This window comes from Gouania willdenowi, chromosome 7 (genome assembly GCF_900634775.1).
Source record: "Gouania willdenowi chromosome 7, fGouWil2.1, whole genome shotgun sequence".
Lineage (NCBI taxonomy): Eukaryota > Metazoa > Chordata > Actinopteri > Blenniiformes > Gobiesocidae > Gouania > Gouania willdenowi.
Window position 1 is genome coordinate 871,403 of NC_041050.1, and position 24,352 is coordinate 895,754.

Sequence of the window (24,352 nt, forward strand, 5' to 3'; positions counted from 1 at the left end):
CACAGACAAAAGTAAAAGTTACATCATGACGTTGAAGCTGCGTAGCTGAGCGTTTCAAAGATGTTTGTTAGTGTTGTTAGCACAGGCTACGCTACATAGCTAAGCTAACATCAGTTTATAGTGTATTTTAACTCATGCAGACAAGTCTCAGTGTGAAGATGTTACTTTGAACTCAAGCTTTGAACAGAGAGGATTATACTGAGTGTTAATATCTCTTAAAAATAGTGAGTGTGACTTTAAATAAAACAAGATTAAAAGTTGTATTATTTCAAGAATAAACTAGTTATTTTTATTAATATCATGAGTGTTATTAAGTCATATCTTAATAAAATCATAATTTTATGAGATTGAAGTCACAATTTTCTGAGAATGAAATTGAAACACAAAGAGGATGTTGTGTGTGTTGTGGTCACTTGTGCGTTATGGAGAATGTGGAACATTTAGTCAGATTATATTTGTCTGATGTGGATGAAGTGGTCGACTTCAGCTCTATCGCTGTTAGTTGTGTTCACTTCAACAGGGAATTCTGACCGCTGTATCATTACCATTTTTTAAGTTATGGCTTTATTCTCAAAATATTACAATTTAATTTCTATTAAAATGACTTTATTGTCATAAAATTATGACTTTATTTGTGTCGTAGTGGGACATTCTACACACACACACACACACACACACACACCGTCAGCCTTTGTCTGCTTCTCTGACTCCAGCCCTCTCTACTGCCAACAGTGAGGTCCATCAGCTGCTTACACACACACACACACACACACACACATGCACACACTCCATCCTCCGACCTGGAAAACCAATCTCCAGGGACACATCCCTGCAGCGGGCGATGGGCACGAGGCGGAACATTCTTCAACCCTAATTCAGTTTTAAGGGTTTTTCTGTCACTCTCTCTCTCTCTCTCACACACACACACACACACACACACACACACACACACACACACACACACACACACACACACACACACACACACACACACACACACACACACACACTACCCTTTTATTAGGCTCTGTGGCAGCAGCAGCAATAACTAGTCCTGCCGATTGCCATAGCAACCCCTCCTCCCTGCCCGCCTTCTGAATGCACAATGAGAGGATGAATGAATACATGAAGCACACACACACACACACACCAACGGTTTGATGAGCTACTGCTCACCGTTGAACAGAAAGGTAAAGGACACAAAGAAGAAAAAAGAGTTCAGCTGTTTTTCGGTCCTAGACCAGGTCTGACACCATGGTTCTGGTTCTGGTTCTGGTTCTGGTTCTGGTTCTGGTCCATGGTGTGGCAGAAGTTTCTGAATGTTGGTGAGCTTTCAAAGCAGAACCAAATTGGGAGAGATATACACTCCAGACCAGTAGGTGGCAGTAATTCACCTGAAGATGCCTCAGAACTACCAACAGTGCTGAAGATTCTGAAGAACCCTCAAACTACCCCAGAGCTCTGGGATAGAACCCCAACCGGAGTAGGACAATACCACCTTAGGAGGATGGATGGATGGATGGATGGATGGATGGAGTGATAGATCAGTCTGCACCGCTATGTGCTAAGCTAACCAAACATATGTGATTGGTTGCTACATGCTAAGCTAAACCAAATATTTGTGATTCATTGTTACATGCTAAGCTAAACCAAACATGTGGGATTGGTCGTTATTATTTATTTAATCTATTTTTTTTGTAATGTTTTTTTTATTTGTGAACCCAAACATGTTGGACTGGTTGTTACATGCTAAGCTAACCAAATCATGTGGATTGGTGGCTACATGCTAAGCTAACTCAAACATGTGTAGTGGTTTCTATATTGGGTTCTTGTCTGCAACACGTAGAACACAAAGAATAATCTTCTAGTTTCTTCTCCTCACCTTAAAGATACACAATATGAAATGGATGCTGCACAGACATGTGACAGATGTGGAGGAGAGTGTTTTGATCTCTACAGTTAAACAGCTTCATACCTTTAAAAAAATAATCAGTTCTCAATCTGAGCTTGTGTTCTATGAATATAATTGGTGTTAAAAGCTGCAAACTTCCATCATTCTCAGAAAAGAGAACCTACTGCATTATTTCCAGATAAGCGTCATGTTTGGAATAGTTGGGACAGTGTAATTTTACCACCAAGCCCCTCCTTCTGGTTTCATTCTGGGACAAATCCTATGCTGGGATGAGTGTTTAACTGCAGATTAGACCTCCAGCTGAGTTAAATGGAGCTCAGATCCGTTATTTCACTCCTGGATCACAGGGGGAGGGGTGACTTCAGGCTCAAATCCTTCAGAAATGAATATGATGGAGTGATGGTCTTTAAATGGTCCCTGGGGGGTTTACTTAGAGACTCACTGAGTGTGGTCCCTGTGTTTTCATCCAACAGTTAAATAACAAGAATCCTGCACATTAATACTGTGATGAACCATACAGCTGTGCAGTGTCTGCATTATGACAACCAATCAGTTTCATCCATGCTCTCATATCCTATATTTTATACTAGACTATAACCAGACAAATAATAAAGGCTAAAACCAATGTCAAAATGTCAAGCTACAGGTCCTGCAAGCTTTACGGACAATTCTACATCAAGATGTTCAATAGCCTGTCACGACGTCTTATTATGGAAAAACAAATCAGATTTGGGGAAAGTGACATGGAATTTACTATGAAACAGAATTGGGGAAATTTTAAAATTGAAAATCTGAGGCCCTGCACATGGTGCAACATCATCATGATGCTATTCATCATTCAGAGTTACAATCCTGCATTGAGGAGATTCTTACAGGAAAAGTACCATAGATTTATTTTAGGATTTTTTATTTTTGTCTTAAACAACCACTGATTCTCTGCTGTAAAAACTTTTAAAATGTGATGAAAATAATCCATATCTTGTTTACTTGTGAATCCAAGCAGCTGTCTTTATTATTATGGAATAATGCAAAGGCCATTAGTTTCCTTTGCATTAAAATACTGCAACTATTGCCGCAATTCTAAAAAAAAAAAAAAAGCTGCAACAAGATCAGGCATTTTAGGTGCAACAATCACAAAACAGACACGATCCGGAACAGATTGAGGGAACACATCTGAACTACTTCAGGTTGTCGGCGTGTTGTTTTGAGGAACATGTGACACCTTTTTATTTGAGAATGTTTACACGTATTACACTGATCGACCAAGGGGAGGGACAACAACAACACAGGCCACGCCTTCATCAGATTTTTGACCAATCACTCAACAGTTCTCACAGACTTTGCAGAACCAAGAACCAAAAGAGAGACGAACTGAACCAGGAGAGAACCAACTTGCTGATGTGAAGTTCTGTGCTCTGTTGTGAAACGTTTAAAGTCCTACCTTCTTCTTCACTGGAGTCTCTCTGAATGAAAACGGGAGGCGGCGTCGACGAGGACGTCGCAGACCCAGAGCTGCTCTTTGTGAAAATGCCGCTGATGAACTTGAGCATCTTGCGGTCCTTGGCGGAACAGCGTTGGCTGTGCTGGCCCTGCTGGGCATCCCGGTTCAGTCCCAGGTCCTCTGACAGGCTGTTCAGGTCGCTGTTGTCCAACGTGCGGCTCTTCCCTTTGCGGCCCGGTTTGGAGACCTGTGTCGTAACGCCCGGTAGTGACGATGAGCCCGACTTTAGTCTCTCCTTCCTGGGCATGTCTTTGATTAGTCCAATCTCCAGTGGGATCACCACCTCGTCCTTCCATACCTCAGGGCGGCTGGCCTCGGCCCAGGAGGCCCTGCAGGGCCCTGGTGAGCGCGTCGCGGCCCGGCAGTCCTTCCGGTCGAGGCTTTGGGCCGACGTCGGGCTGCGTTCTCGGCCTTCTCTGAACTCACGGCCCCGGGTGGTGACGCTGCTGTGGGACTTCAGCAGACTGACGGGCCGCTGACTGGCCGGGCAGATCGGGAGGCTGGTCCTGGTCGGTGTATGACATGGATCCAAGCCCTCAGCTGGAGGAGTTGTGGTCAGAACCGGAGACCTGCATTGTCTCGTTGGAACCTCCACCACGTCTTTAGACCTCTGGACTGAAGTCCGCTCCACTGGGATCGGGAGATTGACGGTTGGATTCTCAGAGACTTTACTTGATGTTTCCACACCACAGAGAGGTTTATCCCTTCTTGGGCTGATGGGTTTCCTCTCCGTGAGTCCCTCGTACGCCTCGGCTCTGTGAGCTTGTCCTGGAATGACTCTGGCCCCGTTCTCAGCTCCACCTTCCGGCTCCCGGCCTTGGCAGCCGCTCTTCGCCTCTGACCCATTCTCCTCCACAGCCTCTACCTTGACCAGGGTGAGGGAGATGAGGTAGGTGGTGCGTTGCTGCAGGGTGCCGCCTCCGCTCATCGGGTCAGGCTTCAGTCGACGCACAGCAGATGAATGAAAGCAGACGAAGAGACTCACAATACTCCGACCAGACAAAGATCTCAGTCAGAGGAGGACTAGATTTCTCCTTGGAAGACTTCACAGCAGAACGTCTGCTGCTTTTATCCATTCCCTGAATCCTACGTCTTTTCTTTGGGTCTCAACTCATCCCCTCACAATCCTCTCACGTCTTTTGAGTTGCAAATGAAGTCACTTGGATCCAAACTGTTCCTTTGTTAGAAAATGACCAATTAATCACTGATTTTCTTCATGACCTTAGATTCCTCTGAGCCGTACGTGTTGCTCATCCCTCCAGGTTCAGGTTCTTCATCCTACGTCAGCAGTGAAAAGGTGAAGCCTTAGAGATGCAGTGTGTTGACACGCTCAGGCACGCATAGCGGTCGGATCACAGCGAGCATCACATGTGGTAACATCAGCATCTGCTCTGAGAGCCTGGCAGCAGCAGAGATAAGAACGTGCTCGGCTGATCCAGGGTGCGTCCTGCCATCATCATCATCATCATCATGTCTCCGTGTCCTCTGCTGTCTCAGGTTCACTGAGTCCAGTCTCACACACTTCCTTCACAGCCTGCTTCCCTCCCTCCTCGCTCGGTCGACACGATGCAAAGGCTTCTCCTTCATCCCTTCAACCCTCCCCACCCGTACTCCCTCTCCCTTCGCTCGCCTCTCACACTGAGAACAGCCCGCGCACTTCATCCCTCAGCCCCTCCCCTCCATGTTCTACCCTGCATGGGGGGGATGTGGGGTGGGGGAGCTGGTGGTGAATCTCAACACATTGCACACGCACACGCACAAGTCGTAAATGAGTGACAGTGAGGGAATCAACCCCAGATTATGTGTGTGAACCAATTTAGGAATTTTTTACTGAACAGAAAAAAACCATCTCATACCACTGTGTGTGTGCATGTGCATATGTGTGTCAGTGTGTGTGTGCCGCTCCCTTACGTAGCTCCTCCCCTATAGGAGGCTTGGCTTATTTGTTGCTAAGGTGTTCCAATCTTCCCAGCTCCGGCCGTACAATCATCTCCTCTGCTGCCTCTCCTCACACTCTGAATGGCTGTTATATTGTGTGTGTGTGTGTGTGTGTGTTTCCTGCATTGATCTGTCGTCCACTGCTCCCAATGGGATGTGTTCATTAGCAGTAGTGGCTCTCAGCGTGAACCTGGAGCTTCTCAGAGAACCGTAGCGTATCGGACATCGATATTAACACCACACAACCAAACCTAATATATCTGTTTATTCCTAATTAAACACACGAGGGAGATTTGGGATTATTTTTCCACATCAGGAAGCAAGAAATCCTATTGATAAGTCCTTCAGGAATGACAGATAAAAGCTCTCAGATGGTTGATTTGTTAGAATTAGACTTCATGGACTGATTATTATGGGGTTTAAATATTTGGTTATTAGGACTGAAACTATTTAACACATTCAGGTTGAACACAATGGATTTATTTTTCACAATTTCTGATAAGAAAAAATAAAAACTGGTGTTTAGAAACATTTTCCAAAAATTCATAATCAACTGCTTTTGCATGAAGTTCAGTTCATGCATATTTTAACAACGCAAAGCAAGTATTTATGACATAATAATACAATATAGTTGTATAATGAAGCAAATCCATTAAATACGTCCATCCATATTTTGTTAAAAATGTGTTTTGATTACTTTATTTAGTTTAAAGTTTAGATTGTCGAGGGTCTATGGGTGATTTTTGGGTCAATCCTTTATCTTTTTACTTGCGTTTTATTGCAAAGGTTCTTTTATTTGATATAGTTTGTCCTTTAAGGAAGGTTGTGGGTTCCAGTCTCAGTGGGCTCCTCTTTCATTGTGTTTGTTAGTCCTGTTTCAGTTTGGTTGAAGATTTTGTTGGTAATATGTTCTGTTAGGTCTTAGTTTGATCTGAATTCATGTCTGTTAATTCATCCCCTGTCTTGTCAGTATGTCTGTTGTCACTCAGGTGTGCTTCATCTCCTGATTGCCTCCCTTCACTACTTAAAGAGTGTCTGAACACTGAGTTAATGCTGCTGCATTCAGTATTTGAGTTCTGATGGTTGGAAGTCTTTTTGTCTGATTCACTCTTTTTCTTTGTACTTTGCTGGTATTTTTGGATCTTGAATTTTTGTTGTTATTTTTAATCTTACTCTGCCTTCATTTTACATTTCTACATTTAGTAATGTCTACAAACAAGGACATTAGCGTGCACTGTAACATCTTTAATACATACAGTGAGTGAAATCACAGGCTGGGGATCATTTAAACTAAGACCTAAACTAAGGATAAGATTAAGTTGGTTTTTAATTGGTTCAAATTTAAATTTAAATCAAATCACCTGTTATCACCACATCTTTGTTTCTAGTTAATAATCTCTGATTAAAACACAAACCATAGTCTGTGCACACACACACACACACACACACACACGCACACACACACACACACACGCACACACACACACACACACACACACACACACACACACACACACACACACACACACAGGCCAGTGGTGACTCACACTGAATACTAACCAACTCTGAGACCAGTGCCTTTGGCTCAAGGAGAAATCTATCGTCCTCCACCACAGAAGAAGAGTCTCACAGATAAAGCTTTACAAACGCAAACTGCTCTGTGCTTTTACTGTGACTGTGAGCTCATACTTAAATATGAATAACTTAATTAATTCATTAATTAATGGACATGATTTATATAGCACTTTATCACCACTGAAACAGTCTCAAAGCTCTTTATATATCAGCTCATTCACCCAATCACTCTCACATTCACACACCAGTGGGACAGGACTGACATGCAAGGCACTAGTCGACCACTGGGAGCAACTTAGGGTTCAGTGTCTTGCCCAAGGACACTTCGACACATAGTCAGGTACTGGGATCAAACCCCCAACCTCTCAGTCAGAAGACGACCCTCTACCACCTGAGCCACGGTCGCCCTTAATAACATACAATAATATATTTGAGTATAAATATACACATAAGGGCATGAATATGTATCCCAGTATTTGTATTTATTATAATAATTATCTACCAACAAAGGCAAAGCTCTTATTTTTTACATGTCAATTAGAGTTTGTACCAATAATTGACCTGATAGCGTCGCCCCACATCTTACCCTGTGATGCTGCTCAGCCAACACCGCTACATGCTAAGCTAATGCAACAACACAACACACCATCAGTAATAAAACTAACCTGTCTCCCGGGGTCAGCCCTATGTTAAGATTAGGTTGTGTACTGTTCATTAAAGAATTATAGAAAGTTAAATGTGCGCTGTGTCTAAACTGCACTAACTAATGAAAGTGAGCTTAATTTTGTTATGAGGGTCCGTCACTTTACAGCAACCCCATGTTGGAGTAGCGATGACTTTGGAAGCTAGCTCTGTCCTTCAAATCGCCAGTCGTGGGATTGAGTGGCGAACCCCTAACTACCAGGGGTAGAGATGTGAAAATTGTGGGAACATATGGCCTAATTTTAAGAAATATCTTGGAAATGTGAGAACATAGGGCTGTGGGAATATAGGCACGCTCCCTGTCTCACAACCGTCTAAACACAGCTCACGTTCACTATTAGTGGGTGAACATGTGGGACTGTATGCTACATGCTAAGCTAACCCAAACATGTGGAACTGTTCGCTATGGGTTGGACTAAATGGGTTGGACTAAATGGAAAAGTAATGCAATGGTTTAAGTCATACTTGGAGGAGCGAAGCTATTTTGTAAGCATTGGAAACTTTGAATCTGACAGATTACCAATGTCCTGTGGGGTTCCTCAGGGATCTGTTCTTGGACCCCTTCTGTTTAACCTTTATATGCTTCCTTTAGGACAAATTTTACAGAACTGTAAGGTTGATTATCAGAGCTATGCAGATGACACACAACTATATCTATCACTGAACCCAGATGACCATGGTCCCATTGAGGTGTTGTGTGACTGTTTAGAAAAAGTAAACTGCTGGATGAGTGAAAACTTCCTTCAACTAAACCATGACAAGATGGAGGTGATTGTCTTTGGTAACAAGGAAAAGAGGACTGCTGTCAGCAAGTATCTGAGTCTGGATCTTTAGAAGATAAAGACCAAGTCAAAAACCTTGGTGTTCTGATTGACTCAGATCTTACATTCAGCATCAGATTAAATCTATCACAAAAACATCTTCTACCACCTAAAGAACATCTCCAGAGTGAAAGGTTTAATGGCTCAGAAAGACCAGGAGAAACTGGTCCATGCTTTTATCTCCAGCAGACTGGACTATTGTAATGGTCTTCTGACAGGAATCCCCCAAAAGAGCATCAAACAGCTACAGCTGGTTCAGAACGCTGCAGCTCGGGTCTTAACCAGAACAAAGAGGTCAGAGCACATTACTCCAGTTTTAAAGTCTTTACACTGGCTCCCAGTCAGCCTCAGAATAGACTTTAAAGTTCTGCTGCTGGTGTATAAATCTGTGAATGGGTTTGGTCCAGAATACATCAGTGACATGTTAGTCAGGTATGAACCCAGCAGGTCTCTCAGATCTATGGACACAGATCAGATAGTGGAGCCCAGAGTTCACAGTAAACATGGTGATGCTGCTTTTAGTTGTTATGCTGCAAAGAAGTGGAACAAACTGCCAGCAGAGCTGAAGTCAGCATCCAATGTGAACATTTTTAAATCAAAGTTAAAGGCACTTTTTTTCTCTACTGCATATGATTGAGAGAGAGATTTTTTGTCATGTTGTTGATGTAATGATGATTTTACTGATGATTTTAATTGATTTTACTGATGATTTTAAATGTTCTTATTGATTTTAAACAATTGAATGTTTTATCATGTAAAGCACATTGAGTTGCCTTGAGTATGAAATGCGCTATATAAATAAATTTGCCTTGCCTTGCCTTGCCTATGTGTTAGCTAACCCAAACATGTGGGACCAGATGCTACACGTTAAGCTAACTAAACATGTGGGACTGTGCGCTACGTGCTAAGCTAACCTTACATGTGGCACTAGTTGCTACATGCTAAGCTAACCTAAACATGTGGGACTGTGCGCTACGTGCTAAGCTAACCAAACATGCGAAACTGGTCACTATATGCTAAGCCAGAGCTGCCAAGCCTCACACTGAGAGTGACAGTCACGCAATTTGATGCATTCTCACATGACACGCCACACTTGACATTTTTCACACTTATATTTCCCCATTCAATACTCTATTTTTGTCATGATAATGAACTTTGATCCTTGCGGCTTGCCGTAGCTGGAGTAACTCTGATAGACTGAAGGAGATAACCAATCCCAGACCAATCCATGTCTTCTTGTGCCTAAATCTAACCAATCATGGCAGGCATCACACAATAATAAACCAAACAAAAGCAATGTAAGGCGGGTCTAACGACACCTCACACAACACGCACCGACTCGTCATCATTGAGAATTAAAACAGGAGATTGTAGAACCGTCTGTAGTTCACATCTTAACCCTCGCGGTGCAGTGTCTACGTCATATGTCTGTGGTCCATACACAGAACATCCAAAGGTTTTTTCTCTGCCAAATCACACCATTTGCTAGTCAGCGTTACAGACACCAAAGAATTATTAAGCGTTTAAACAGCGCAGAAGTACCCCCCCCAGTACACACACACACACACATGCACACACTCCATCCTCCGACCTGGAAAACCAATCTCCAGGGACACATCCCTGCAGCGGGCGATGGGCACGAGGCGGAACATTCTTCAACCCTAATTCAGTTTTAAGGGTTTTTCTGTCACTCTCTCTCTCTCTCACACACACACACACACACACACGCACACACACACACACAGTGTCCTGAATGTGATTTACTTTAAAAACTACTTTCAACAACTCAGAGCTGCCCTGAAAAAATCATCACTACATCATTTAATCACATTTCAGCCTTAATGAAGGAAAAAGTCCAAATGTAGTTATTGTGCTGCTAGTGATTAATAAAAGGGTCTTTGTGGCTCCACTGACTTTGACCTATTATTGTTTTTATTGTAAAATTATTGATAAAAAATAAATGGTTTATATCACCTACTGTCATTTAGAGTAAAAATATATAGATATGAATATTGGTCCATATCACCCAGGCCTAATGTAACCAAAGCAGTAACGTTTTATCTTGTAAAGGATATGATTGTCTAAACTGTATGAAATGAGGCGTTCAAACACTGATTAAAGTATGATTTTATTAATATGAGTGTGTTACCTCAATAACTAATAGAAATCACTGATATACTGTCTTGTTATGTAGCAGTGATGCTAATGCTAATGCTACACTACTTTAGTTAAACAAAGTAAAAATACTGTGACTATAAGAACATGTCAGACCTTTAGTTTAATGTTAATTATACTTAGAACTAGTTTGATAAATTACTTACACACAATTTAAAAAAAAAATAAAAAAAATGATCTTGTCTTAAATGATCATTTATTTCTTTTTTTCATTTAGGGCCATGATTTAAAGAAGGTGTTTTATTGGTAAATAACTTTAAAATAGTCTAAATGATTTAAATGAAAAAAATCGTGATATGATTTTCCCCATATCTCCCACTCCTACATGTGTATGTCTGTGTTAGACATTAACTTAAGATAATTAAAACTCTTATTCAGCTACTAGCAGTGCTATGAACACTGGTAGTAGCCGAATTACACTTGTAAGTTATATCATCATAAATACATAATTTAATGTTCATTTGAACTGTTCTTATGATTATTATTGTATGTAATAGTGTATTTCTATAGACATTGATTCAATGAAAAATGACTTGATGTTTGAATGTTTTTTACATGATGATCTTTTTAATGACGTCCTTTCTGTTGCAGACAAGGAGAGCTGAGGTAAAGGTAGCACTGCCTTGGGCCACAGTGTTTTAAGTGGGAGCCTCTGTCATCATCAACATCTGTGATAAACACCTACAACATGAGACATGTCCCCAGATAAATGATATGAAATATTGATTAGGTTATAGCATTAGGAGGACACAGTGCAGGGAGAGCATCAGGTCACTAAAGTCTTTTTCTGAAACTTGGCAGCCCTGTGCTAAGCTAACCAAACATGAGTAACTAGTTGTTATGGGCTGGTCACTATGTGCTTGGCTAACCCAAACATGTGGGACTGTGCGCTACGGGCTAAGCTAACCAAACAGATTACTTCCCAGTCTCAGAGGAAGAAGAACATTTATTGTCTGTAATACGTGGAACACAAAGATTCATCTTTAGTTTCCTTCTTAAGGATACACAACGTGTTTGGAAGGAATATGAAACAGACAGATTGTCAGAGAAAGATGTGGAGGAGACGTTTTTAACCGTTAGATGTTTTTATTACACTTGCATTGTTGATTTTACTTTGTTTGTGTAAAAAGCAGTGTTATAAATGATAAGGATATGGAGGATTATGTTATTTGTTGTTTTTCTGTTGCACAGTCATTCAGTCAGTGTAACTATCCATGGCGTGTCTGTGAGGGCGTGCACGTGAGGTGGCAGCAGTTGGCAGAGCTACACAGTAAATCTCATTATCCTGAAACCGACACCAGCATCACTAACGTCTCTCACTCAGATACACACCAAGCCTGTGTGTGTGTGTGTGTGTGCATTCATCCATCCCCAGCTGGACACCTCCTCACGTCCATCACAGGGTTAACACAGACACACAGTCTATGTCAAATACATCTATATAGTAAACCCAACACAGTCCACCTCTCGTCCTGTCGTCACGTCTAAAGCTGTTAGAGTGAAAACATCCTTATTAAAAATATGATTTATGCTGATGTTGTTCCTCAACAGTTCCTGAGTTATTCTACTGAACGAGGCCCCTGCCACCAGGAAGAGTGTTTCATCAAAGTAAATATTATTATTATTATTATTGGTCCACTGAGGATCAGCCTGCTTTGATCACAGCAGCATAATTACACAATTAATATGTTGTTTTTTGCTGATGTGTGAGAACTTTAAAAAGCTCAAATACTCCAGGGGGCGAAAGACCTTCATCTGACTGATGAACACAAGACATGATACAAGATATAGGACATAAGAAAACGCAACATATATGACATAAGATATTACATATTTGACAAGATAAAACATCAATTGTTCCGTAATTATTCAATATTCACAAAAAAATGAAGAACTTGCATAAATAAAAATAGTTTTTATTCCAATAGAGATTACCCTTAATACTATCAATTAAAACAGATCAGATTTTTTCTTACATTCCCACATACAGTTATGAACCAATGAAAATAGTAAAAACAGTACATTGTTCATATTTCCAGAGTGTGTGAGTCTAGAACCAATGCATATCTGTGACTAATCATTAGTGATGTGAACAGTCTATGTTCATAGCTCTAAGCTGATCACATTACAGGGAGCTGAGACATATGCTAAGTAGTTTACTGAAGACCCAAACATGTTCCAGACCCAAACACACACTGACTTAGTGACTATTTAGAGGAGCTGACATGTCCACCAGATAGGATGTATAGCAGATCTATGTCTATATTCTGAGAGAGTGGGTGGAGCTTATTACTATACCATATTTACCTTTCTATGTGATGGAGTTACTGATATATTGAAAGATGAACATGGAAGATAAATAAGGACACACCCCCTCACTACATTATCCATATATCAACAAGTATTGATCAGATCACACTCTAAATGTACAGTGTGAATATTGAATAATCACGAAACAATTGATAAAAATGTCAAACATTTTTGAGACCCCAAAGTGAGTAGGACATTTGTTGAAATGACTCAATAGATAATCCAAATATGAGATATAAGACGAGTCAGAAGGATGTAACTGAACTGTGTATTAATGTGAAATCACTTCATGGCGTTACTACGATGTGTAGAAACAGTCGTTTTGTTTCACCTCACGCTTCGTTATTAGCACTGAAAGAATGAGGTTGGAGGAAGAGAAGCAGGAAATGATGTGCGATAGTGCAGTCAGATCTGTTTGTGAGGGAGGAAGTGGCTTTGAGGCCCGTGTGCACATTGGCAGACAGGATGTAGGAGGCCACACAGCAGGTTCTACTTCCTGCTGCGGAGAAACATCATTAATAGTGACTCTAAATGTCAGTGACGGTGAGAAGGCCAGTGTTTATCATTTATTCACTTCAGCCTCCACCGAGGATGGAGGTAAACGAGTCAACCTCAACCAGTCATAATCAACACCTCCATGATTGTTTTATGCAGTTAATGTGTTTGAATTTTTTAATTTTTATTTTGGCAGTCTTCATAAAAACAACAGTCAATTATCTAATTAATGAGGCTAACGTGTGTATGTTAAAGCTAAAGTTCATATATACACATCTACCACATCACAATAAACTAAACTAAACTCTCTAGATTATTTTAAAAAATAGAAACTAATGTTACACAATACACATGCAATATATATTCTACACAGTTATATATATATATATATATATATATATATATATATATATATATATATATATATATATATAACTGTATATATATATATACAGTTTAAGCAATTTCCTCCTGGGATTAATAAAGGAATTCTGAATCTGATTCTTGCACATCAAACACATATACACATGCATGTGTATGACATGTATTTAAATTAATGATATTCTCTATCACAATATATACCTTTTATTATGTTTATTAAGTACTAATATATTTTATACCATTATATACATATATATTATTGCTGTCCTAGGTATAATTGTTGTTCTACTTTTTTATACTTTTATTATATATGATTTAAAAAGCTTTTTAAACTGGTTTATGTTGCTGCTTTGTTTTATTTCATCCTTTAGGCCGGGGGTGTCAAACTGATTTTAGTTTAGGGGCCAAATATGAAGCAGTTTAATCTGAAGTGGGCCACAGACTTTATGTTGGGAAAACAAGTAATTTCAACATTATTGTGCCCTAGTTTATGATTCCACGTATACATGAAATATGTAAGAAACTGATGATATCCAGCAATAAGTGGCAGATATTAGTACCAACAGGACTTTACATTTCCTAGAGTTTGTGTCATGACCAATTTTTATTTAATTAAGGAAACTATAATGTCATGATTTGAAGAAAGTTCAATGATTTTGTAAGAATTTAAATTTTTTTAAAGATCAACATTGAAAATTACTGCAATTGTGTGATATAATATAAGCACCAGAAAAAATGTGAAAACCTGCACATTTTGTTGAGTTTCATTTACACAATGATTCTGTAGTTTTTACTTTCTCCTGTGAGCCTGTGTGCTTTAGGCAGTTCATATCATTTAACCCCTGTTACTGTTGTTATACACATCCTTTTCACTGTTGTTCTGGCACATATTGTATCTTGAAATGTAGTTTTGCTCATAGATTATATTTTATATATATATTATACTATATTATATTTTGTGTGTGAATAGGCCCACTTTACACTCATTCTATCTTCTGATGTATTACTTTACTGACTGTTAGTCTCTGATCATTAAGTCAGAGTGCATTCACTGTGACCCAGGGTTGGGGTCACTTTTAATTGTAATCGCGTAATTGATAATTAATTAAAATTATGGCATAATTATAATTGTAATAATAATTTTGAAAATCTGTTGCAGTCGTAATTGTAATTAGATTGTAATTAGGTTTAGGTAATTGACTATGTAATTGTAATTGCCAGGAAAATTCTCTAAAAAATGTCAATTGTAATTCAACACTATGTACAGTTCTACACATATGTAGTTAACAATTATTAAAATATGTTTCGTATTAAGCTTTCCCTAGTTTTACCATTTAAAATACATATAAATATATGGGTATAGTGATGCCCACACCAAAATTATTAAAATCTATATTTCCATTGATTATGACGCCTAAGAAGGTAATCAATAGATAGGAAATAAATTAGATGATAGATAATTGTTTTTAGTGTATTTTACAGCTGATTTAGGACCAGTTAGCATTAGAGATGCTAACAGAAAGCTAACACAAGAGGAAGGTTCACTTTTATTAGGTTAATAATGTCAGAGTCAGTAATTGTGATTAATTGTAATTGAACTTTAGTAATTGAGAACGTAATTGTAATTGACTTTCTGAGGAGAAAAAAATCATAGTAATTTAATTGATTGGAAAAAAAATAATTGAACATGGGTAATTGCAAACATAATTGTAACTGAAAAATGTATTGACCTCAACCCTGCTGTGAACAGTTGTTTAATGTTTGAAATGAGCCTAAAAACACAGGGAATGTTCTCCTAGGATAGACTGATAGATGGTGATCCTCACCCTAAGGTCAGGGTCCTGCAGGTGACCCCTCTAACAGCAGATGTGATGCCTCCTACCTTGGATACTGTGCAGGTAAACCTTGAGTCCTGAGCGTATCTGCTGGTCCTGCACCCTCTCACACTGCTTGGACAGTCTGCTGATGGCGTTCTGCACACACTCGTGTCTCTTGATCTCTGCTTTTATTGCAGCCGAGGCCACAGATCTGCTGCTGCTGGTCATCCTGGTACATGAGTCAGGCCCAGAAGGAGCAACAACGGCTGTTTTCTGCTTCCTCTCCAGCTCGATGTGCACACCACATCTATAGAGGGTTCAGTTTCCTCTGCACGTTTGAAATGAAATGATTTTACTTCCTTATTTGAAACCATCCTCAGCGATGGAGGCTGTGCTGATGGTCTGAAACTCTATCTCACATTACTGATACCAGTAAGGAGACAACGTCATGGAAACTGTTCTCACTGGTTCTGTGAAAGCGGTTGTTTTTGCTGATCTGCCTTTTGGAGCAAATATTCACTTATTTACTGTAATAATAACAGCAGTGTAAAGAGTACTGGTATATCCTTGATTACTTTTACCTCCACCACGTGTATTGTTGGTAATAAATCTTGGTAAGGTTCCCTTGCATACAGTAAAACTCTCATGTAGAAACTTAAAAAGGAACAGACAAAAAATTGCACAATTGGAACTTCATTTATTCTCCACAAAGGCATCTGTAGAATATAAAATGTTTGTCAAAATGTACAATTATTTGAAAAATAAAATAACATCAATGAATTCAATTCTAAATAAATAAAAAATTGTATATATATTTATGAACTCTAAAGCTGTGCCATGTGGCTAACACCATAATTAATATAATATAATATAATATAATATAACATAATATAATATAATATAATATAATATAATATAATATAATATAATATAATATAATATAATATAATATAATATAATATAATATAATAAACATAAGCGGTAGAAACCACAACCTAAATCATTGAAAGTGGCTTTGATAAGAAATGGAACGACTAAGAATATAGGGAATATGTTCAATGAGACCATAAAACAGAAATTTAAAAAAAATAAGCATTAGTTCAGTAATAGTTGGGTGTATAGAAATGTAACAAATTACTTTAAAACGTACTTCAATACAAGCAAAATTTCTGAGTTAAAAATATACTCAAAAAAGTACAAATACCCAAAAAATCCAACTCAATTAAAGTAACATGAGTACTTGTAATTCGTTTCTTTCGCCTCTGCTTATGTAATTATTTTCTTAATGTGACAATTAATCAACATTTAACAAATTCAAAACACATATTTTCTATATTTATCTTAACAATAATAATCATTATTGTTATCATTATTATTATTATTAATATTTTTATTTTTTCGGAACGATGACGCGTCCTCGTAGGCAAACGTCACGTCATGCGCTTACGTCACCAGTGACGCCCTCTGGGGTGTTTTTGCAGTGACGTCAGTGCTGACAGCGGCTGCCCGTTCATCGTCTGAGTGTAACGGACTCTGTTCGGGACCTGATCCGGCTTTAAGATGGTCTGTGGCGGCTTCACCTGTTCCAAAAACGCGCTGTGCTCGCTCAACGTGGTCTACATGGTGAGTGACGGATGCTAACTCTGCTAGCTGTCGGCTAACTGTGATGAATGGAGACGTGTTAGCCGGGAGCTAACTTGTTAGCCGCTGCTTTAAACCCATATTAACTCTATTTTAATGATTTCTCCTCCCCGTGACATTGTCTTCATTATCAAGATGTTTAATGGTACGTATAAACACAGTTTAAACAGCTGTGTGGTTTAGCTTAGCCGTGTAAACACAGATGTAGACAGTAGAGTTAGCCTGTTAGCTTAGCTGTTGCCATGTTGGAGCCGTTCTTTGACCCTCCACCGTGTGTGTGTGTGTGTGTGTGTGTGTGTGTGTGTGTGTGTGTGTGTGTGTGTGTGTGTGTGTGTGTGTGTGTGTGTGTGTGTGTGTGTGTGTGTGTGTGTGTGTGTGTGTCATTTTTAATTGCTTTTTAAAATGTAAACATGAGTCAGATCAATAATTATTAGAGTTAAAATGTGCTTCAAACAATGTGAACCTGTGAAAAAGATGTAGAAATACCAAAGCACTTGTCCTGGAATAACTCAGAGTCTGAGAAATAGAAACTGTACTGTCATTGTTTCTAAATAAAAACAACAATAAACGAACGCATAATGAATAAAACTTTACATACTTTCACATTGGATTGAAACGATGGATTCATTGTTTTTGGAAACGATAATCAACTGATAAAATGACTTCACATCTCCTAAAATTGGATGACTTGATATGATGTCTAAACAAAAAGTGAAATTAAAACTTGAATGTATTGTGTTTGTGTTGTTTGTTTATGTAGTCACACTTTAGCAGACACAAGGTTTCATTTTCGAGTTTTATTTGTTTAAAAAGACAGCATGTGCTGACAAGCGTGTGTTTAATAATGACAAATGGTTTCTCGAGGTTTAGCAAAAAGCTCATTTCCATTTTTAGTTACATATAAAACATAACAACAAATAGTATAAAACAAACAACCTCTGGTTTTCATTCGTTTTAGGCTAGAGTTGAGCAACCTTTACTACAGCGGGGCTATGAAAAAGTGTGTATTTTTGTTGTCATTTTGGAGACATTTTTTGTGTTTTTGTTTTCTATGTTGTTGTTGTCATCATTTTGTAATCTGTCTATAATTTTGTGGGGTTTTTTGTTTTGTTGTTGTTATGAATTTGGAGTAATTTTGTGTATTTATTTATGTATGTATGTTATTTATGTATATTTCTCTACTTTTGTGTGGTTTTTTTAATGAAATTTTGTGTATTTACTTTAGGGGCCACTCAAAATTAGTGCGAGGGGCGCATGTGGCCCCCGGGCCGCCAGTTGCCCATGTCTGGTTTAGGCTGGTATTTTACAAGCTTTGAGTGTCATTGGTCCGTCTTGCCTCCTGTTTCTGAATCACATACTGGCATGAGGAGTACCATACTGTTGGTAAAGACCCCTGACCCTTCCCTAACGACACTGTAGGCTATGAAGCTTTCTTTCTGCTGTTTTCATATGTTTCTGGGGCCCTTATTAATGTTGATGTTGTGCCATGGTTTCATCTTGTTGATTTTTTTTTTGTCCCGTGGTAGAACCCGAGGCCTTGGTAACGGTTTTGTATCCTCGTGAGTCGTGACTGATGCTTTTAAACACAGTCATCCCTCAGTAGACCATCAACAATAAGATGTCAGAGCAGTTCTACGAGAAGGTTTCAGTGTTTAAATGTGACGCGTGCTGCCCACAGCGTGACGTTCATTCTGTGAACATTTTCTCTGAAAACATTTTCCACTCTCGGAGCTTTCAGCATATCGATGGAGATAAAGTTTTTCCTGTGACTGAGGTCTTTCTTTGTCGTCTTTTTCGTCGTTGTCTTCTTCTTCTTCTTCTTCTTCTTCTTCATCTTCATCTTCATCTTCTTCTTCCTCCCCTTCTTCTTCTTCTTCTTCTTCTTCTTCTTCTTCTTCTTCTTCTTCTTCTTCCCCCTCCCCCCAAAGGCTGAGTGACTGTAATTACCATCATCCAGGATTTTAAAACCTGCTTTGTGAATAAACACAGCCAATGTTTGAGTGGAGTTTAAAAAAACTAGCTTTGCATACCTGCCAAGTTAAACAATAGCTTTCACTCTGTTTGATCCACGTGTTTCTGACCATAGAGTTGGAATCAACCATGAATGATGAACATTAAGCCTAAGCTCTGATGCTGCAAAACATCCTTTTTGGTATTTACACTTATTTTTACTGTTCCTGTGTGTATTCTGGGTATTTTCTTTCTTATATGTTTCTATTATTTATTTCTGTTGTTTTATGTTATTGTTTATATTGCACTAGTATATTTCTGTTAACATTTTTGTTGTTGTATGCTATGCTGCTGACCCTGAGAAACAGGAGGAACTGTGTACATTGTCTGTGATTGGCTGACTGTAGCTACACCTCTTAGAAGCAACGACCAGTTCACACTTTCCTCTTTAGATGGCGCTGTAGCATGAAAAGTTGAGCTATAAGTCACTCCATCATATGAAAGTACTTGTTCTCATCCTATAATGATTCTCTGAGCTACTGTAACTCTAGTGGAGTGTTAACATGACACTACGTTCAGATGATCAAACAGCTCATCCTAACTCCTCCCCCCTCCCTGCAGTTGGTGGGCTTGCTGCTGATTGGTGTAGCAGCGTGGGGAAAAGGCTACGGCCTGGTGTCCAGCATACACATCATTGGAGGTGTGATCGCGGTGGGCGTCTTCCTGCTGCTCATCTCCATCGTGGGACTGATCGGAGCCATTCACCACCACCAAGTCATGTTGTTCTTTGTATCCTTTCACAGAACGGAGAATAAATCACTGATAATGGTCAACAAATGCTTTTTAAAGCATATATATATATATATACAGCATGTATGTATGATATGCATTGTAGAGGAACTGAAACCTTAATATCTAAAAGATTTGAGAATACTTAGGCAATTTTTTTAGCTTAACATTTATACACAGTCTTTAAAAATACATTATTATTATTATTTTTTAAATTGCTCTTTTTTTACATCAGAAATGTCTTCACTTTTTAATATTTTTAATATAAACATTCTTACTATTACTATTGAAAAAAAAAAACTACATATGAAAAACTAACAGATTTTATTATGAAATAATTGTGTGGCATCAGAAAAAATATATATTTTAAATTTATATTAGATTTAATATTTTATATAATTTTCACAAGACAGGTGTAAGGACAATAATGAATAAATAAAATAAAGTATTTTAAGAATTTTTGAAAGTGGAGTTGATTTGTTTAAAGTGAATGATGGAGTAGATGAAGTGGAGTGACTGAACTTTTGAGATGTTTTGATAAGATCATGGTTACTGCTGTGGTTGTTTCTTTGACGTCTTCCTCTCAGTACATGGTCATCCTCTTCATCGTGTTCCTCTTCCAGTTTGGCGTGTCCTGCTCCTGCCTGGCCATGAATCGTGGTCAGCAGGTGAGATGAAGGCGTTCTCCTCCCTCCGTCTATTGGACGGTAACAGCTGTACTGAACTGTTTGTACCTACAGGAGGCGCTGTTGAACTCCACCTGGAGGATCCTGGAGAATAAAACTAAAAATGATTTGGAAACGCAGCTCAACTGCTGCGGCCTTCTCAACGTGACGGGAAGCCGAGTTCAGTTTGAACAAGACCTGCAATCCTGCCCTGCAGTAAGCCCCGCCCATCATCGCTCTGAGCTCAGTTACAATCATCCCACCCATTGTCCCATTAATAAACCGTTATTTTTAAAATGATTCATAATATTTATTCAGCTCTGAAATGACAGTTTATACTTATACTCTGGAAAATACACTTACTTTTTTCTGGCAAATACTTTTTAACAATAATTGTATTATTTTTAAGTAAGAATACAACAATCAATAAATAACAGCAGTCAATAATTAACAATGCATTGTTAAAATATATATTTATTTATTTGCTTTATAATGAAATGTGACTTTCTTTAGTTTATTAAAGATAAAACCATGAAGATGCTCATGAAACCAATCGTGTGCAGTAACCCAGTAACAGTATCCCAGACCTTCTGCGGTAGAACTTTTAGAACCCGTGGGCCACTTCCTGTCCTCACAATAGATCCTGGAGCTAAAAACAGTCGCTGAACATTTTTATTCTTCTTCTTCTACAGTTATGTACAAAAAACAGCGGCTCCTGTTTGGCCTGTGGGGAGATGATGCTGAATCACGCCACGGAGGCTTTGAAGATCCTCGGGGGCGTCGGCCTCTTCTTCAGCTTCACTGAGGTGGGAGCTCCATCCAGATAAAACACACACACACACACACTAAAGCCTCTGAGCTCACAAACACTGTGGATTTATTGTGTTAAAATTGTGTTTTAATAGCTTTTGTATGAAATGCATCCATCCATACATGAGTTTCAGGCCCTGTTTACACAACAACATTTTGCTTTTGTTTCCAAAAAGTGCCACATTCACACGGTAATGTTTTCTAAACAATCTCTGTTCACACAAGACGGCGGGAAACACTGAAAACGATGTAGTAGACATACCAGGCCAATAGATGGCAGTGTGTGTTTTGCAATGAAGAGAAGGAGAGAGAAAAAAAATAAGTCAGGCTGCATCCCAATACTCCCTCCTATCTCCTTTCCTATCCACTGTTATTTAACCCCCGGAAGTGTTTAAGTGGTGGCCATGATAAAAGAGCGTTCCAATCCATCAGATTATTACGTCACCTAGTGGAAGTGCATCTGATCGTCAAAACAAACGTGATGGCCGTTTCCTAACTCCTCCCCTAACACCTTGGATGACATCATGGGGTTATGGAAAAGTGGATAGGAAAGGAGATGGGAGGGAATATTTTCGGACGCAGCCTCTGTCTTGGTCCCGCCCCCAGACATGAGACGAAGAGAAATGATCAAAACTAAACTAAATCTATTCAACCTTGGGGTCGGGACCCCATCAGTTTAAATGGGGTCACCTGAAATTTCTGAAAAATTTAAATAGATTTTAGAAATGTTTAAAAAAAAAAATTTTTTTTAATTTATTATTATTATTATGAAAACAACACACAGTACAGTCTTAAACAACTGCGTTTCACTTTGTGAAATATACAAAATGCAGTAAAATGACTATCTGAGTTCAAACATGATCAAAAACTAATTCTAGAAAAAAAATGTCTGGGATCGCCAGAAATTCTTGATATCAAAATGGGGTCACGATCCAAAAAAAGGTTGTGAACCAATGCATTAAATACTTTTTCATTCCATTTATTTACAAAATGAGATTCTTTAAAATGTGTGTTATCACTTTATCACTCATTCCTTCCATCACTATGATCTATAGATGTTTTTATAGAATTCTGGACAAAGAACAGATCCTAGGCTCCGCCCCCTCACATGGTTAATGAATGAGGTAATGATGCTAACTCTAACTCTTGTTGTTGTTGCGTCACAGATTCTGGGTGTGTGGCTGGCCGTTCGCTACAGGAACCAGAAGGACCCTCGAGCCAATCCCAGTGCTTTCCTATAGTCGGACAACACGCACTCACACACACACGCATATATATACACACACACACACACACACACACACACACACACAGACTAGCAGGAACTCTGAACGCTCGGGAATGACGGACAGCGCTGGAATTCCAGCCAACCCTGATTGGAGTGAACGGATGTTTAATAGAACCTTCTGCATGAGTCATCAGACAGCAGCCTGTTAGCTCCTCCCCCTCCTCTTCCTCTGCTCAGCGACGCTCACACACCTTTCCCACAGGCTGCTGTAATGTGCTGACCAACCCATTCCTCTGCAGATATTTATTAACTGAACCTGAGCCAGATGTCGACGGACTGTAGAAACATGTTGTACATAGTCTTTGGAATACTGTCGTAGATTTTCCCACGGTCCCTGAACGCCTCTGTCGTGTGCTCAGAGCAGGTTAGTGCAGGCATCGAACATAGGAAATGAAATGAAGTGTTTGGCTGCTTTTCCTTTTTAATCCTGTTGATTTTTCTTTCCTTTGTCCGCTCATATTTCACTCTCGTGTGATCGTGTGCTTTAGTTTGGTTGTCATCAGTGTTCAATTCCCTTGTAAAGATATGTGTGAATATTTATGTTAAGCTGAAAGGATGCACATGTTCTCCCACAGACTTTTAAAGTGTTTTCTCTTATTTTAACTTAAGCTAAGCTGTAAGTGCACGTCTTACTTGAACCCGTCGACTTCTCTGATTGGACGTCAGCCCATTAAACTTTGCTACCCTCCATAACTCCTCCTCCTCACGTTGACTGTGTGCACTCGTTCTGTAACTTGGATTTTTTTTTTTAGACTTAATTTTCCAAATAATAAAAACACCATCTGGAAGCTTTTTTTTTTGTTTTTTTTATCCTTTCCACTGGTTTAATATCTATATCTAATAGATCTACATATTTATGGAACCCCTCTGCCTTTGACTGGAAGTTTTTAACCTGTACACTGCTGCTTTAGGACAAGCCTGTCAAACTCCAGCCAAAGGAAGAATCCAACCCTGACCTGTTTCTGGAAGTGAACAAAAACACAGATCAGGTCAAAAGGAAAGTTTTCCACGTGAGGAACGAGCCGTGAGTGAATTACAGTCAGTGTTAGAATCAGGGAACACAATGTCCTCCATGACACATTTATTTCCTCCAAAAATGCTTGGTTTTGTTTTTTCCCATGACTTTCCTGTTTCTTTGACATTTGTTAAATTGAACATTTGATAAGAAGTGACACAAGTCAGACTAAAGCAGAGAGGAAGAGCTCGTCAGGACTTTTATTTTGACAGGCTGGGTGTGCAAACAACAATCTCTAGAGGGCATGGAACACACAAAGAAGATGATGGTGAGAAAGCTAATTTGTTTTTGTTTTTGTTTTATTATTTACCCATGATGAAATCAGTAACACACACACACACACACACACCTGTATGTTTAAAGACAAGTGGTTTTATTTTTTACATTTGACATGAGCACAAAGTTTAGATTAACTTGAGATTTAATAGGAAAATATATGTTGATCTAATTGTAATTGAATTAAAATAATTATTTTGTAATTGTAATTGGCATAAACATTCTCTAAATAACTGTCATTTGCAACACAAACCTGATGAACCATGTTACAGTTCTGTGTCATACACATAC

General features: G+C 39.0%; 2 protein-coding genes across 6 annotated transcripts in view; one reads left to right on the forward strand and one right to left on the reverse strand.

The window, feature by feature from the left end:
• The window catches only part of agap2 (ArfGAP with GTPase domain, ankyrin repeat and PH domain 2), a 30,607-nt gene extending 14,657 nt beyond the window's left edge, over positions 1-15,950 (reverse strand). For 3 of the 5 annotated variants that reach the window (XM_028452231.1, XM_028452230.1, XM_028452229.1), the window contains exon 1: positions 3,354-4,993. In XM_028452231.1, the coding sequence (XP_028308032.1) occupies positions 3,354-4,341 (988 nt within the window). In that variant the 5' untranslated portion in view covers positions 4,342-4,993. Of the gene's footprint in view, positions 1-3,353; positions 4,994-15,692 lie in introns of those variants that run through there. The other 2 variants (XM_028452233.1, XM_028452232.1) reach the window with 1 other exon arrangement.
• A 1,151-nt stretch (positions 15,951-17,101) lies between these two features.
• tspan31 (tetraspanin 31) lies at positions 17,102-23,463 on the forward strand. The gene is made up of 6 exons (XM_028452235.1): positions 17,102-17,250; positions 19,840-20,007; positions 20,595-20,675; positions 20,748-20,888; positions 21,365-21,478; positions 22,649-23,463. Exons 1-6 carry the CDS (start codon positions 17,188-17,190, stop codon positions 22,721-22,723), a joined length of 642 nt encoding a protein of 213 aa, XP_028308036.1. The 5' UTR covers positions 17,102-17,187; the 3' UTR covers positions 22,724-23,463.
• Positions 23,464-24,352: the final 889 nt, after the last annotated feature.

Bases quoted from the DNA above. Each gene is read 5' to 3' on its own strand.
- tspan31 (XM_028452235.1), top strand. From the start codon at position 17,188: ATGGTCTGTGGCGGCTTCACCTGTTCCAAAAACGCGCTGTGCTCGCTC. The intron at 17,251-19,839 runs GTGAGTGACGGA...CCCTCCCTGCAG, and splicing joins CGCTCAACGTGGTCTACATG to TTGGTGGGCTTGCTGCTGAT. The intron at 20,889-21,364 runs GTAAGCCCCGCC...CTTCTTCTACAG, and splicing joins ACCTGCAATCCTGCCCTGCA to TTATGTACAAAAAACAGCGG.